At 41.1% G+C, this 14337-nt stretch overlaps 1 protein-coding gene across 1 annotated transcript in view; it reads right to left on the bottom strand.

The window, feature by feature from the left end:
* The window catches only part of csmd3b (CUB and Sushi multiple domains 3b), a 1392611-nt gene that overhangs the window by 86887 nt on the left and 1291387 nt on the right, over positions 1–14337 (bottom strand). Inside the window, 3 exon segments of the mRNA XM_052022622.1 lie at positions 5568–5753; positions 12827–13015; positions 13133–13279. Of these exon segments, the coding sequence (XP_051878582.1) occupies positions 5568–5753; positions 12827–13015; positions 13133–13279 (522 nt within the window).

The following is a 14337-nucleotide window of genomic DNA, read 5'->3' on the forward strand; positions in this document are numbered from 1 at the left end:
TCCCAGTCTATGTTAGGAAAGTTAAAACCCCCTACTGCGACAACCCTTGTATTCTTACAACTCTCCTCAATCTCCCTGAATATTTGTTATTCTAATTCCCGTTGACTATATGGGAGTCTATAGCACAATCCCAACAATGTGATCATCCCCTTCTTATTTCTCAGCTCCACCCAAAAGCCTCAGTGGATGATCCTTCAGTAACTTCATCTCTGACTATGGCTGTGATATTCCTCTTAATTAAAAATGCAATTCACCCTCCTTTCTTTCCTCTACCTCTATCCCGCCTAAAGCATCTGTACCCCGGAACATTAAGCTACCAGTCCTGTCCCTCTCTTAGCCATGTTTCCGTCATGGCTATAATATCCCAGTCCCACCTAGCTATCAAAGCCCTAAGTTCACCTGCCTTACCCATCAGGCCTCTTGCATTGAAATAAATGCAATTCAATCCAACAGGCTTTCCTCACCCCCTGCCATTCTCCTGCCTGTCAAGCCTATTCAACTTGCTATCATTGACTTCTGCATCACTTTCCAACCTCTCATTTGCCTCCCAAATGCTTGGAATTCCACCACCCTGCCAACCTAGTTTAAAACCACCCTAGTAGCACTAGCAAATCTGCCTGCCAGAATATTAGTCCCCGTCCAGTTCAGGTGTAACCTCTGCCCCAGTGGTCCAAAAATCTGAACTGCAGCCCCCTACACCAATTTTTCAGCCACGCATTCATTTGCCATATCTTCCCATTCTTACCCTCACTAGTGCATGGCACTGGAAGTAATCCAGAGATTACTACCCTCGAGGTCCTGCTTTTTAACTTCTTCCCTAGCTCCCTCTATTCACTCCGCAGGACCTCATCCCTTTCTCTACCTGTGTCGTTTGTGCCAACGTGCACAACGACTTCTGGCTGCTCCCCCTCCCCCTTGAGAATGCTCGGCAGCTGCTCCGTGTCATGCTAGACCCTGGCACCAGGGAGGCAACAAACCGTTTCGGGGTCCTTTTCGCGGCCACTAAATCTGCCCCCCTAACTACCGAGTCCCCCGTTACTGTCTGCATTTATCCTTCCCCACTGAGACTCAGAGCCAGTTCTGGTACCATAGACCTGGCTACTGCTCCCTGCTCCTGAACGGTCATACCCCCAACAGTATCCACTAGTAAGTGCGCAGATGAAATGAAAATTGGTGGTGTCATAGATAGCCAAGAAAGTAGTCTAAGGCTATATCAAGATATATATCAACTGTAAAGTTGGGCAAAGCAATGGCGAATGTAACTTATCCCTGACAAGTGGGAGGCGATGTACTTTGGGAGGGCAAACAAGGATGGGACATACACAGTAAATGGTAGAGCCCAAGGATTTGTTCATGCACAGATGGACCTAGAATAAATCCTTGAAGAAGCAGCAGAAGCGAATAAGGTAGTGAAGAAGGCATATGGCATGCTTGCCTTCATTGGCTCCCATTGCCTTCATGGGAGCTGAGATATCATATTACAATGTTAGGCCTCACCTGGAATATTGTGGGCAGTTCTGGTTGCCACACCTAGGTAGGATGTAATGGCACCAGAGAGGCTGTAGAGGAGATTCACCAAGATGTTGTTCGAATTGGAGCATCTTAGTTATAAGGGGAGAATGGTAATGCTGGGTTTGTTTTTCCCATAGCAGAGGAGGCTGAGAGTCAAGGCAAAAAAGCTGTTCAGCACGCTGGCCTTCGTCAGTCAAGGCACTGAGTATAGGAGTTGGGACATTATATTGCAGCTGTATAAGTCACTGGTGAGGCTGCACTTAGAGTACTGTGTACAGTTTGGTCACCCTGTTATAGGAAAGACGTGGTTAAACTGGAAAGAGTGCAGAGAAGATTTACGAGAATGTTGCCAGGACTAGAGGGCCTGAGTTACAGGGAGAGGTTGGCCAGTCTAGGTCTTTATTCCTTGGAATGTAGGAGAATGAGGGGTGACTTATAGAGGTTTATAAAATCATGAGGGGCACAGATAAGGTGGACGGTAGCTGTCTTTTCTCCAGGGTAGGGGAGTCCAAAACTAGGGGGCATAGATTTAGGGTGAGAGGGGAAAGATCGAAAAGGGACCTGAGGGGTAACTTTTCATAGGGGTGGTAAGTATATGGAATGGGCTGCCAGAGGAAGTGGTTGAGGCAGGTACAAAAGTGTTTTTTAAGAAGCACTTGGATAGGTACCTGGAGGGGAGGGGCTTCGAGGGATATGAGCTGAATGCAGGAAATTGGGACTAGATGGGGGGAGGGGGGTACCATGGTCGGCATGGACGCATTGGGCTGAAGGGCCTGTATCCGTGCTGTATGACTCTGTGACTTTAATTAAATTATGAAGGTGGTAGATCAGGTAGATAATTATCTATTTTCCATGGTGGAGCTGTCTCAGACAAGAGGCGATCGGTTTAACATGAAAGGTAGAAGGTTTAGAGGAGATCTGAGGGGGCATTTTTTCTCCATGTTTAGAGTCTGGAATGTGCTGCCTAAGGAGGCAGATAATCTCACAACATTTAAGAAGCAGAAGGAATTGCCAAGGCATAGAAGGCTTATGGACTTAATGCAGGTAAATAGGATTAGTGTGGTTAGGTACAATGGGAGGCACAGATGTAGGAAGCTGAAGGGCCTGTTTCTGTGCTGTAAGACTGTATTTATAAAACATTCAGTACTTTTGACATGTAGTGAATGTTACAATGCAGGGAAAGGTAGGATCCTATTTTCATGCAGCAAGGTTGCATGACTAGTAATGAGAAAATGACCAGTGAATGTGGTTAGTGATGTTAGCTGAGGAATAAATATTGGCCAAAGTCATTCGCTTTTCTTTCATTAGCAGTATGGGAAACTTTAAGTCCGCTTAGGGGGGGAATGAGAACCTCATTTCATTATTTTGTCAGAGGATACCTCTGACCGGAATGTTTTCTGAGTACCTCTCCCAGATGAGCTTGAGCCTCGGGAGAATGGTTTGTACCCACAACTTTCTGAGAGATGAGGCCACCAACTGAACCAAAAATAGAATAACAAACTCAGTACAGTGAAGGTAAAAACGTCATGGACTACTAATTGTTTCTACTGACATTACGATCAAACTCCAAGCTTTCATCGCCCAATAATGTTCCAAAGTTGAATTGAGAAAGGCTGACAGACACAAAGTCAGTATTTCCTTTATTTACTGGATATCCTAACTTTCCCGAGACACTGGGGAAAATGCGACAGACACAAAGGAGGTCCTTAAGACCACCAGACTTCTGCCTGGTCTTTGAAAGTTATATTACCCTGCATGCTTTTCTCTTCCAATCTTTATCCAATTTCCTTTTCAAAATTAATATTAAATCTGCTTCCATCATCCATTTTAAGTCACAAATGATATGCTCGTAAACTAAATTCTCCTTATCTTGTCTCTGGTTTTTTGGCTGGTTATCCCAAATTGTGTTCTATACTGCTCTGAGGAACATAATTCTACCTACACTCTCAAAACCTTTACAATTTTGTACTCATCTGTTAAATCTCCCTTTATCCTCTAAAAAGAAAACTTCAGCTTGTCTATGCAAGTGCAGTCTTTTATCCCTGGCAACAAGCTAATAAATCTCCAAAGCTCCTTCTCTGAAGCATTGACAGCATCCTAAACAGTTGTGCCTGTATTTGGTCACAATGCTTCAGAAGGTGCTTGGTCACTGTTGTATGATGAGTTATCATCACATCCTTGCTTTAGTACTTTATATCATATTTATTAAACCAAGGATTGTATATTATTTTATGAAAGCTTTTTTCTTCCACCTTCAAAGACCTACATGTGCAATCCCCATGCCTCGCTGTTCCTGCACCCATTTAAAAACAAGGCCATTTAATTTATAATGCATTCCTCCTTTCCAACAAATCAAATCACTTTATGTGTCCCTGTGTTAATAATCAATTAACATTTGGCTACTCTTTCTTGCCTCATAATTGCATGTTAATTGCAGAAAAAAATGGTTTGCATATGTTTTGAAGTGTCTGTGCTGATTTTCTGTTGAAAGACTCCCCATCAGGAAACTGGATGGGACACTTCCTGTTGTATTTCACTGTACTGCAAGTATCATCTCCCTATTTGCATTTCATGCTTGTGATAACACCAACTGATTACTTACTGATAGAAAATGGATCAAGAGTTCCAGATCTACAACCTTTGTTTTTAATTCTCAATAAAACAAGGAGTACATTTTGCGGAAGGTGTCCTTCACTGGGACTTTTTTTAAAATATTTTATATATATCCCAGTCAATTTAATGCATTATCCAAATGTCTGTGCATCATTATCTTCCACTCACAAATGCCTTGATCTGTGGTCCTGATGTTGCTGCTATCTGGGACACTCACTGACCCACTCCGTGCATCGGAGTGGAAGCTGTGTCCGTATGGAAGCCCATGCACCACAGCCTCCCTTCCCCTCCTCTCTCCCCTCCCTGCCCACACCCCTGACTGATTTGTGTATCCCATGGCATTCTGTGGCAACCAGGGAGTCAGTGCACAAATCACACGGTAGCTGTGTGTATAATTATGCAGGTTATGCTTTAATGCTTCTCAAAGGAAGGAAAGCATGATAATTATTTTTTTCAAAGCAAGGATGCCCCAATATTAATTATTTAGGTGATGCATGATTTGCAGTAGGGCCAAATGCAGTCCCAATTCAGCACATTAAAAATGGGTCAATTTCAATTTCATGGCACTGATGTTCTCCTGCAATCTATCCATCTACTGCTCAAGTACTGCAAATTTTGAAATTATGCCCTGCGTATCAAAGTAAATGTTATTAATCTATATCAGAACAAGGAACTGGCCCAACGTCAAGCCTGGGGACACTGTTGCACTGTTCCCTTCAGTCATAAATACAACGTTCACTTCTGCTCTCTATAACACTGAAACAATTACACATCTACACAGCCACTGCCTCATTAATCCCTCGGGTTTCAGGTTTGCCAGCTATTCTCTCATGTGCTAATTCATCAACTGTTTATGTGAATACATTTTTGGTGCTAATGAGACCAGAGACTACAATATCACTCAGACCATCCAAAAAGGATAAGCTGCCATAATTATCAAAGGCTGTATGCGGTAGATTTCTATGGTGCTCCAGAGAGTGTCTAAATATAATAAAAATCCATGCAGTTTACACTTTTACCACCTCTGTGGCATGGCTGTGACCATTATGTAATTGAATACACATTTTTGCAACTACTGATGTGGAGCTCAAAAGAAGTTATCATGAGCACAAAAGTAAGTCAACAAGAACTAGGTTAAAATCCTTTGAAATTAGAACATTGACATAGCTGCAGAAGGATATATTAACATAACAGTTCTCCATCTGGTGTCTGAATAGAATATTTACCACGACTAGAGAAAAACATAACAAACACATTTAAATTTCCTGTCCTACTGTAAGACAAAAAAATTAATTTAAAAACTGTACAATATCAAAAGTGAAGTTCAAAGGCATTCTCTAAGATGCAAGGCATTTACAATTTTTCATTTCTATCAATGAGTAGCTTATCTTTTAAAAGCATAATTCATCACATATGGAGAGCAAGTTGTTTAAATTCCTTACCATTACACCTTGGTGGACGGTTCTGATTGCTCCATGTACCATCCTGCTGGCACACGGCGGTGGAATGCTCCTTTGATGAAAGCCGGTAGCCGTCGTTGCAAAAGTAGCTGACACGCGTGCTTACTGAGTAATCGGTGGCAAATACTCCTCCATTCACTGATGCTTTGGGCGCACCACATGATATTGCTGGAACAAATCACCCATCTCGTGAATGATACGCATTAACAATATATTTTTTATGAAGCTGTATGAACAGAGCTGATCAGGTTTGATCAAGGACGAAAGGCAGCATATGGCAGGTATAGATAAAGTCAAGGGATTCTTTTGAAGAACGTAATGTGTTGCAGAGAACTCAAGAAAGAAATTGGGATGGGAAGAAAAGAGGCCAGGAAATATCCTTGGCAAAATTATGAGGGGTATAGATAGGGTGAGTACATGCAGGCTTTTTCCCTTAAGGTTGGATGAGACTAGAACTAGAGGACATAGGTTAAGGGTGAAAGGTGAAATAATTAAGGGGAATTTGAGGGGAAACTTCTTCACTCAGAGGGTGGTGCAAGTGTGGAACGAACTGCCAGTGGAAGTGATAGATGCAGGTTCAATTGTAACATTTAAGAAAAGTTTAGATAGGTACATGGATGGGAGGGGTTTGGAGGGGTATGGTCTGAGTGCAGGTTCATGGGACCAAGGCAGAAGATCAGGTCATCATGGACTAGATGGCCGAAGGGCTTGTTTCTGTACTCTATGACTCTAAATAAGATTAGGGAGAATACCAAGATATTCCTTAACTTTTTCAGGACCAAGAGGGTTGCCAGGGAAGAGTGAACATGAGTCCACTTAGGGACCAAAGGGATAATCTATGTGTGGAGCCAGGCAATGTGGACAAGATCCTAAATGAAAATTTCTCACCTGTATTCACCAAGGAGAAGGACATGGAAGATAGTGAGTTCAGGGAGGAGTACGTGAATGAGATCTATTACAGATTGCTATAGGAAACAAGGGAGGATATAGCTGGAGCCCTGAGGGAAATTTTTGCATCTTTCACCACAGCTGAGGTGAAGGAACACTGGAAGATAGCTAATGTTGTTCCTTTATTTAAGAAGGGCAGCAGAGAAAAGCCAGATAACTACAGGCTGGTGAGCCTTACATCTGCGGTGGTAACATTATTGGAGAAAATACTAAGGAATAGAAGTTATGTTCATCTGGAAAGGTAGAGGCTGATCAGTAATGGTCTGCATGGCTTTGTGAGGGGGGAATCCAGCCCCATTAATTCGACTGAGGTAACCAAGAAGATCGACAAAGGCAAGAAGGAGACATTGTCTATATGGACTTTAATAAGGCATTTTACAAGGTTCTGCACGGTAGGCGGGTCCAGAAGGTTAAGGAACTGGTGATCCAAGGCAACTAGGCTTATTGGATCCAAAATTGGCTTGGTGATAGAGGCAGAGGGCAGTGGTGGAAGGATACTTTTTTGATTGGAAGTCTGTGACCAGTGGTGTACTGCAGGGATTGATGCTGCGACCCGAGTTGTTTAACAACTTGTAGGAGGAGCAACTCGTACCGTTATGGACGGCGTGAAGGTTGGTGATGTTGTCGACAATGAGAAAGGTTGTCCAAGGTGACAGCAGGAAACAGATCAGATGGAAAGCTGGGCAGAGCATTGACAGATGGAATTTAATTCTGACATTGCGAGGTGATGCAGTTTGGGAAGTCAAATAGGGGTAGGACATATCCAGTAAATGATAGGGTGCTGAGGAATATTGATGAACACGGGGACATTGGGGTTCAAGTCCAAATTTCCCTGAAAGTGGCTGTACAGGTAGATACGGTGGTGAAGGTGGCATGTGGCATGCTTGCCTTCCTAGCATTGCAACTTTTCAAGATACTGGTTGATCCACATTTGGCGGACCGTGCACACTTCTGGTCACCGCATTATAGGAAGCATGTGATTGCGCTGCAGAAGGTACAGAGGAGATTCACCAAGATGTTTCCTTGATTGAAGGACTTTAGTTATGGGAAGAGACTGTCTAGTCTGGGTTTGTTTTCTCCGGAGCAAAGGAGGCTGAGGGGTGACCTTGAAGAGGTATATAGAATTAAAAGAGGCAGAGATAGAATCTTTGTCCCATGGTAGGGGTATCAAAACCAAAAGGGCATAGTTTAAGATGAGAGGAAGGAGTTTTAATGGGGATTTGCGGGGTAAGTTTTTTTTACACAGACAATGGTTGAGACTTGGAACTCACTGCCAGTGGAGGTTGTGAAGTCAAATACAATCACTATACTTAAGAAACATTTACACAGGCACGCAAGGCATAGTAGGATATAAAGCTAATGCGGGGAAAAGGATGAAAAACATGATGATGCTGGAGGAACTCAGCAGGCCAGGCAGCATCCATGGAGAATTAGTGTAGATGGGCAAAAAGGTCAACATGGACATGGCGGGCCAGAGAGCCTGTTTCTGTGCTGTACAACTCAAAGACTCTATTACTTCAATTGGAACTTATTCAACACATCTTAAGCAGGATGCAGACCTGGAGTGTTATGACTTTGGGAAAAACAGTATCAGTTCACTGGGGGTGATTTTTTTCTTTGGTAATGATGGAATACGTAAATAATGTGGGGTAGAGTAGGGGTGTTTTGTCTTATATGTATTGCCTTTGTATGAGGGAATAAATTCAGCTTGACAAAAGCCACATTAAGGGAAGAACCATCAATCAAGAAAAATACAGCAATTCACAATTTTTTACTCAATGCAAAATAGACAACCTCTGATTACATTTTCCTTTAAGAGTTGTGGTGGTGATTACATGTTTACCCTTCAGCAAGAACCATTTTGGTCCCTCTGTAACTGTGCTTTTCAGCAAGTAGACCGCTCAAAAGAGGCTTGACCTGCTATCTTCAGTTGGGCCATGATCTTGATGCTTAACTCCTTCACTTGCAGAAACCCATTATAACATGCAAATTCAGGCCAAGTGGCGTTGGCTGCCTCATGCCATTCTGCCAAAGGATAGAATATCTTCAACTTGGGATTTGATCCTCCGAGTACTTAGCAAAATAAGGAATGTGAGGACCATAATGAAAATAATTTCTTCAGGCCTTTCTTTAAAATGAGAGCAGGATTTCAGTCGGGCTGGCAGTATTCCAGATACGAACATTTTTGCTGATTTTAGAATTATGTCAAGAAGGACCACAAACAGGGGTCAACCAAAGCTGTGTGAAATCGAGCCCACACCGAAGGCAAATTGGAGATAAGCAAAGGCCAGCATTCATCTTCTGGACTGAATGTTAAAAATGATGGCCCAGAAATTGGGTTAGGAGGCATAGATGCCAATTTGATTGGAATTTTGCTTTCAAATCACAGCTGCACAATTGTTATGCATCTTGTGCTGTCTAACAAATTGAATTGCCTGTTCTGTGTACATCGTACTTCTGAACCCAAAAATGAGAGCTTTGAATGTGTAACTGCTGGGCCTCAGCCATGACCAGGGTCAGGGGCAGAGGGGAGAAGAGATCTGGCCATGAATATTTCAAGAAAACTTGTTTGTATGTCTAACTGATGGAGGAGTTATCTGTACAATGGCAAATATTCTCCAATGTGGTGATCACTGTGATCTGCCCATTATGGTACAGGAGAAGCCACACTTCAGAAAGAACTCTTAATGCTTACATTCCAAGTGCTTTTGCCTGGTCTACTGCCTCAATGCAATGTCCTCTCAAACCGACAGAAGGTTGTTCCTTGCATTTGAACAAGGGCATGTAAAGTGGTTTTAGCACAGATGACCTGGCTCTGAGTTATGCTACTTGCCATGAATGATTGCTGGCTGATAGCAAAGTCACTTAGAGATCTGCAATAGTTGGATCACAAATGCTGTCATCCTGATAGAGCAATAGCCAATTCATGCTTCATGGAGTTGTTATCACTTCCCCAGTACTAGAGCTCAGTGTTGGATAAAGTTGAATCAGTTCAAAGCCACAGAACTTGCCTCTTTCATCACTTTTGGCCAGTGGTGAATCTCAATGGCATCTTGAGTCAATGTGCTTAGAGGACCTCTTCCCACCAGATGAAGACTTTGATAGCAGCCTCTGATAATCAGACTCATTGCTCTTGTCCCTGATTTGACATGCTTGATGCAACCTTTCCAAAGCTAAGCAATAATTTCCAACAGTAATTGGAGAGATTGAGCACCTCACCTTAAGAAATTGTAGACAAGGCTTCAATCATACTAGTCTGCTTTAGCTGGTGTGAGCTACCCTGAAATTTGCATTTTAGGAGAAAACATTAATGTGCAAAACAGCGATGTTTGTAGTAGCTGGATACTCCATTTATTATAATGAGATGCGTGCACGTATTTCAGGAGCAAGCTCCACTGAATCAAATAAGTGCAGCTTACTCACACATTGCAATTCAAGCACAATTTAGTTCGTTCCCTAATGCCTGCTAATTAACAGTCATTTTACAACACACAAATCTCCTAAAATAGTTTTTTTATTCTTGGAAAGAATGGTTAAACACAATATTGAGGAGTGTTCTTAAGGCTGTAGCACTTTCCAACACATTGCTCCGTCAAGAAACATCTGCAAATAAAGCTCGAGCTGACTATAATATACTCTGATCTCTTGATCTATGTTTTCAAAATTAATAGTCCAGTGTTTTGTTTTAAATTCTAGGAGTTGGGAAGTTATGTTGCAGTTATATAAGACGTTAATGAGACCACACTTGGAGTACTGTGTATAGATTTGATCACCCTATTATAGGAAAGATGTTATTAAACTAGAAAGAGTGCAGAAAAGATTTACCAGGATGTTGCCTGGACTTGGGGGTCTGAGTTACAAAGAGAAGTTGCGTAGACTAGGACTTTATTTAACGTAGGAGATTGAAGGGTGACCTGATAGAGGTATACAAGATCATGAGGGGCATAGACAGGGTAAAAGCACATGGTCTTTTTCCCAGGGAGGGGTTGCTAAAAACAAGAGGGCATACGTTTAAGATCAGAGGGGAGAGATTTAAAAGGGACATCAGGGGCAGCTTCTTCACACAAAGGGTGGTGCGTATTTTGAAACGAGCTGCCAGAAACAGTGGCTGAGGCGGGCACATTAGCAACATTAAAAAGCCAGCTCGATAAGTACGTGGATAGGAGTGGTTTAGAGAGCTATGGGCCAAACACAGGCAGATGGGACTAACTCGCTGGGCAACACAATCGGCATTGACGAGTTGGGCCGATGGGCCTGTTTCCATGCTATATTACTCTAAGCACTCTAAGCTAAAGTCCCCTTCAAATATCTGGAGATAATTGTAGATGGATATCAGCAGGAAGAACATCACTTGGAATAAGATGTGCTTTAGTTACATTGCATTAATTACACAGGAAACAGGAGATGAAGTGGCCTTTTTCTAATCTTGCAGCTTTGAGCACATAAAAGCTTTGCCAAATAACTTACCTCTCCAACATTATTCTCTCAGTTTGAGAAATACATAAGCCCAAATACTCTTGACTGACTACTCTCCAATGTCTCAGTAATCAGTATAACTTGTTTGCACTGAATTTGGTATGTAATGTCATTGTCCCAGGCCAATACTTTGTCTTAATAGTGGTTGTAAAATATCTTTATAAGATGCCATAAATCTGTGGAAATCACATGGCTTTTAAAATAAATTCAGGCAGTTGGGGGAGATTTTTACTGTTTATAGCCTTGCCTGATATTCCTCAATGATATTTCCAGTAGAGTTCCTGCTTATCTTTCTCTTCCTCCCTCACAAAGTATGGTTTACTTGATGCAAACAATGTAAACTTTATTTTGTGCATCACCTTAGAGCGAAGAAGGTTGAGAAGTGATTTCAGGGAGATGTACTGTACAAGATAATAACAGGCTTATACACAATAAACAGAATAAAGCTGTTCTCATTTTCAGATAACTTGAAGACAGGGTATTCAGATTGTGGGCAAAAGACACAGGAGGCTGTGAGAAAAACTATTTTATACTGACATCAGTTGTGATCTGGAACTCACTGTCTACGCAGAAATTTTAAAATGCAATTGCAGAAACGCTTGAGGGAAAATAATATGTGACATGACAGGGAAGTAATGGAATGAGATTGAATAGATAGCCGTGCAAGGAGTCAGCGGTAATTCAATGGGCCAAATTGCCTCCTCCTGTGGCATGACAATACTATGATTCTCTGTGATTCAATAACTTTCACTGCGAGGCGCAATCTTTCATTTAGTGAGTACTCCAATATTACAGTCTCCAGCCTTATTTTCTGGATTTACAGACTTTGGCACCATCTCTACTTGTAGCAAACCAGAAGGCTGTATGTCAGTTGAAAAAGATTTCCATGACAGCTACTGGCGGTACAGTAGCATGGTACTTAGAACAGAGCTCTCTACTTTATTCAGTGGAACATAGACAATGTCGCAACATAATTAAGCCAATTAGTCTTAGTTAACTGGCTGCATTTTCATTACACAAAAAAATGGACTATCTGTCATTCATGTTTATATTTTGCAGCAACTCTGAGGGCAGATGCAGCTTGGACCACTGTCTCTTCATGGTTGCCCAATGCCATTCAATGGCTGGTTAGTGGAAGACAGATCTCAAACAAACCACAATGGTGCATGACTAGTTCTCCACCTCCTCAAAACATCTAGTTCTCACTTGCTTTGTAACTTTTCTATGGCAATCTGCTTGGAACCCGTTCAAGATTCTTCAGTTGAGAGAATGGATTATGTCCCTCCTCCTAGAATATGGTCTCGATACCATCAGACTATAATCTAGATCTTAAAAGGCAGATCCCACAACAAGATACCCAGTAATTTATAAATTCCTTCATTTAATTTAAAATCTACTGATTATTTGGCAGAGATCAGACATCATATTGAAAGCATCAGACCAAAAAAAACTAAACTGTAGTATGAATTGCTATCAAATTATAATTTAAAGCATTGTGTATGCCTTTTGTTTTAGAATAGTTAACATAGTTATTTCACAGAAGTTAATGAAATTTTGCTTTAAGCAAAATCCTCACCAGTTTATTACTTTGCACTGTGGTCAGTGATATGGTGAAATGTTTACTGGTCCAATAGCAACTCACTGGCTGTAGTTGGGACAATGGAGGGCAGGTTGAGGATTCATTTTACAGCAGCAGTGATATTTTAGAGACAATGATGGGAACCAGAAATTGTAACTTGGAGGAAACAAAAATGTTAGGTGCACCTGCCATATCTTAAAGGAATAACAACTAGAGATCATGAATTTGATATGTTTACCTTGACAGGCAGGAACAGGCACATTCCAAGAGTAAAATCCATAAAGTGATTTCCTGCATATGGCAGTGCTGTTTCCAATAAGCCTATAACCTGGTTCACATGCCCAGCGAACAACGCTGTTGAGCTGCCCTCCTGTTTGGCTAAGTATGATACCATGGGGAGGAGACTCTGGAGTGCTGCAGTAAAAGGCTGGTAAGAGAAAAGAGTAACGTACATTAAATGTGTTTCATTGCATTCCAGCTTATTTTAATTGTGATTTAGAGGAATTAGAAAACAGGACAGTATTAGATGATATCAACTACTTACCAACATATCGAATGCGGAAGCCTTTTTTGTTGGTACCGTGATCAGCAGACCAGCGAAGAAAAAGTTGATGGCCACTACTGGTGATATTGAAAGGAGAAGAGTAATCTCCGCTGAAGGAATTTAGCAATGGGCTGTGGCTATTTGGACCTTGGTAGAAAGAGACAATTAGTATGCCAACCTGAATCTACAATTAAAAGTAACAATATACTTTAATGAAGAATAATTGAGATTCATAGCACGGTCTGAAATCAAAGTGATGCAGTTTTAAATACTGATGAAAGTAGGATGCAATTACAAAGTGAGGTGACGGATCAAATGTTTAGTAATATGCTGTGATCAATAGGTTTACACATCAAACATCTACTTTAGATCATAGAGCTTGTAACAAGGTTTGTGTAATTAATAATTGAAGAGCTGCAATATCATTTACCAGAAATTACTCAACTGAACATTCAAAAACTTTTAATAACCTTCACACTGGAGTGATATTGCACTAAAATTTAAATTTTAGATTGGGACTTATTTCTGTTTAAACAGCTAAATGCCAGTGAAATCTGTTCTATTAGTAATATCGATAAAGGTGAAAAATAAATGAACATCAAGAATTGGTTAAAACTTTCCCAGCCATTGCAATAACTTCAGAGGATTATTAGATTTTCTTTTCTTTCAATGAGATGTAACTTTTGGCAGGTTCCTGTACACTTTAGAGTTAAATGAAAGTTAATTGGGTCAAGAGCACTGTGATTATTCCACCCCACCCCACCCCCACACCCACAGTTTTATTTCATAATCTGAAGAACTTAATAGTGTACTTTTTCTTTCTGCATTATGGTAAATATTCAAGTGCCACAGACTTCTAATATATGTTAGTGCTGCAAAGTGGATTTTTACTTTTGCTGCTGTCAACATAGCAAAGATATTTAAGTTTGAACATGGAGTAAGTTTGAGTGAAAGTGACTCAGAGGCAGGAGATTAAAATGAAATTCAAAAAAAATGCTGATGCTTGAAATCTGAAATTAAAAAGAAACAAAAAATGATGTAAATACTCAGCAAGTTTGGTCTGTATCTCGGGAAATGGAAACAGAATCAATGTATCCGGTCTCAGTCACTTTGCCAGCAGTGAGAAAGAGAGAAAACTCACTAGTTTTGGGTCTCAATAGCAACTTCCCCAATTTTAGGCAACTCACTCTTTTTTTCTGCTTATA

Source organism: Pristis pectinata, chromosome 9, assembly GCF_009764475.1.
Source record: "Pristis pectinata isolate sPriPec2 chromosome 9, sPriPec2.1.pri, whole genome shotgun sequence".
In the NCBI taxonomy this organism is placed as follows: domain Eukaryota; kingdom Metazoa; phylum Chordata; class Chondrichthyes; order Rhinopristiformes; family Pristidae; genus Pristis; species Pristis pectinata.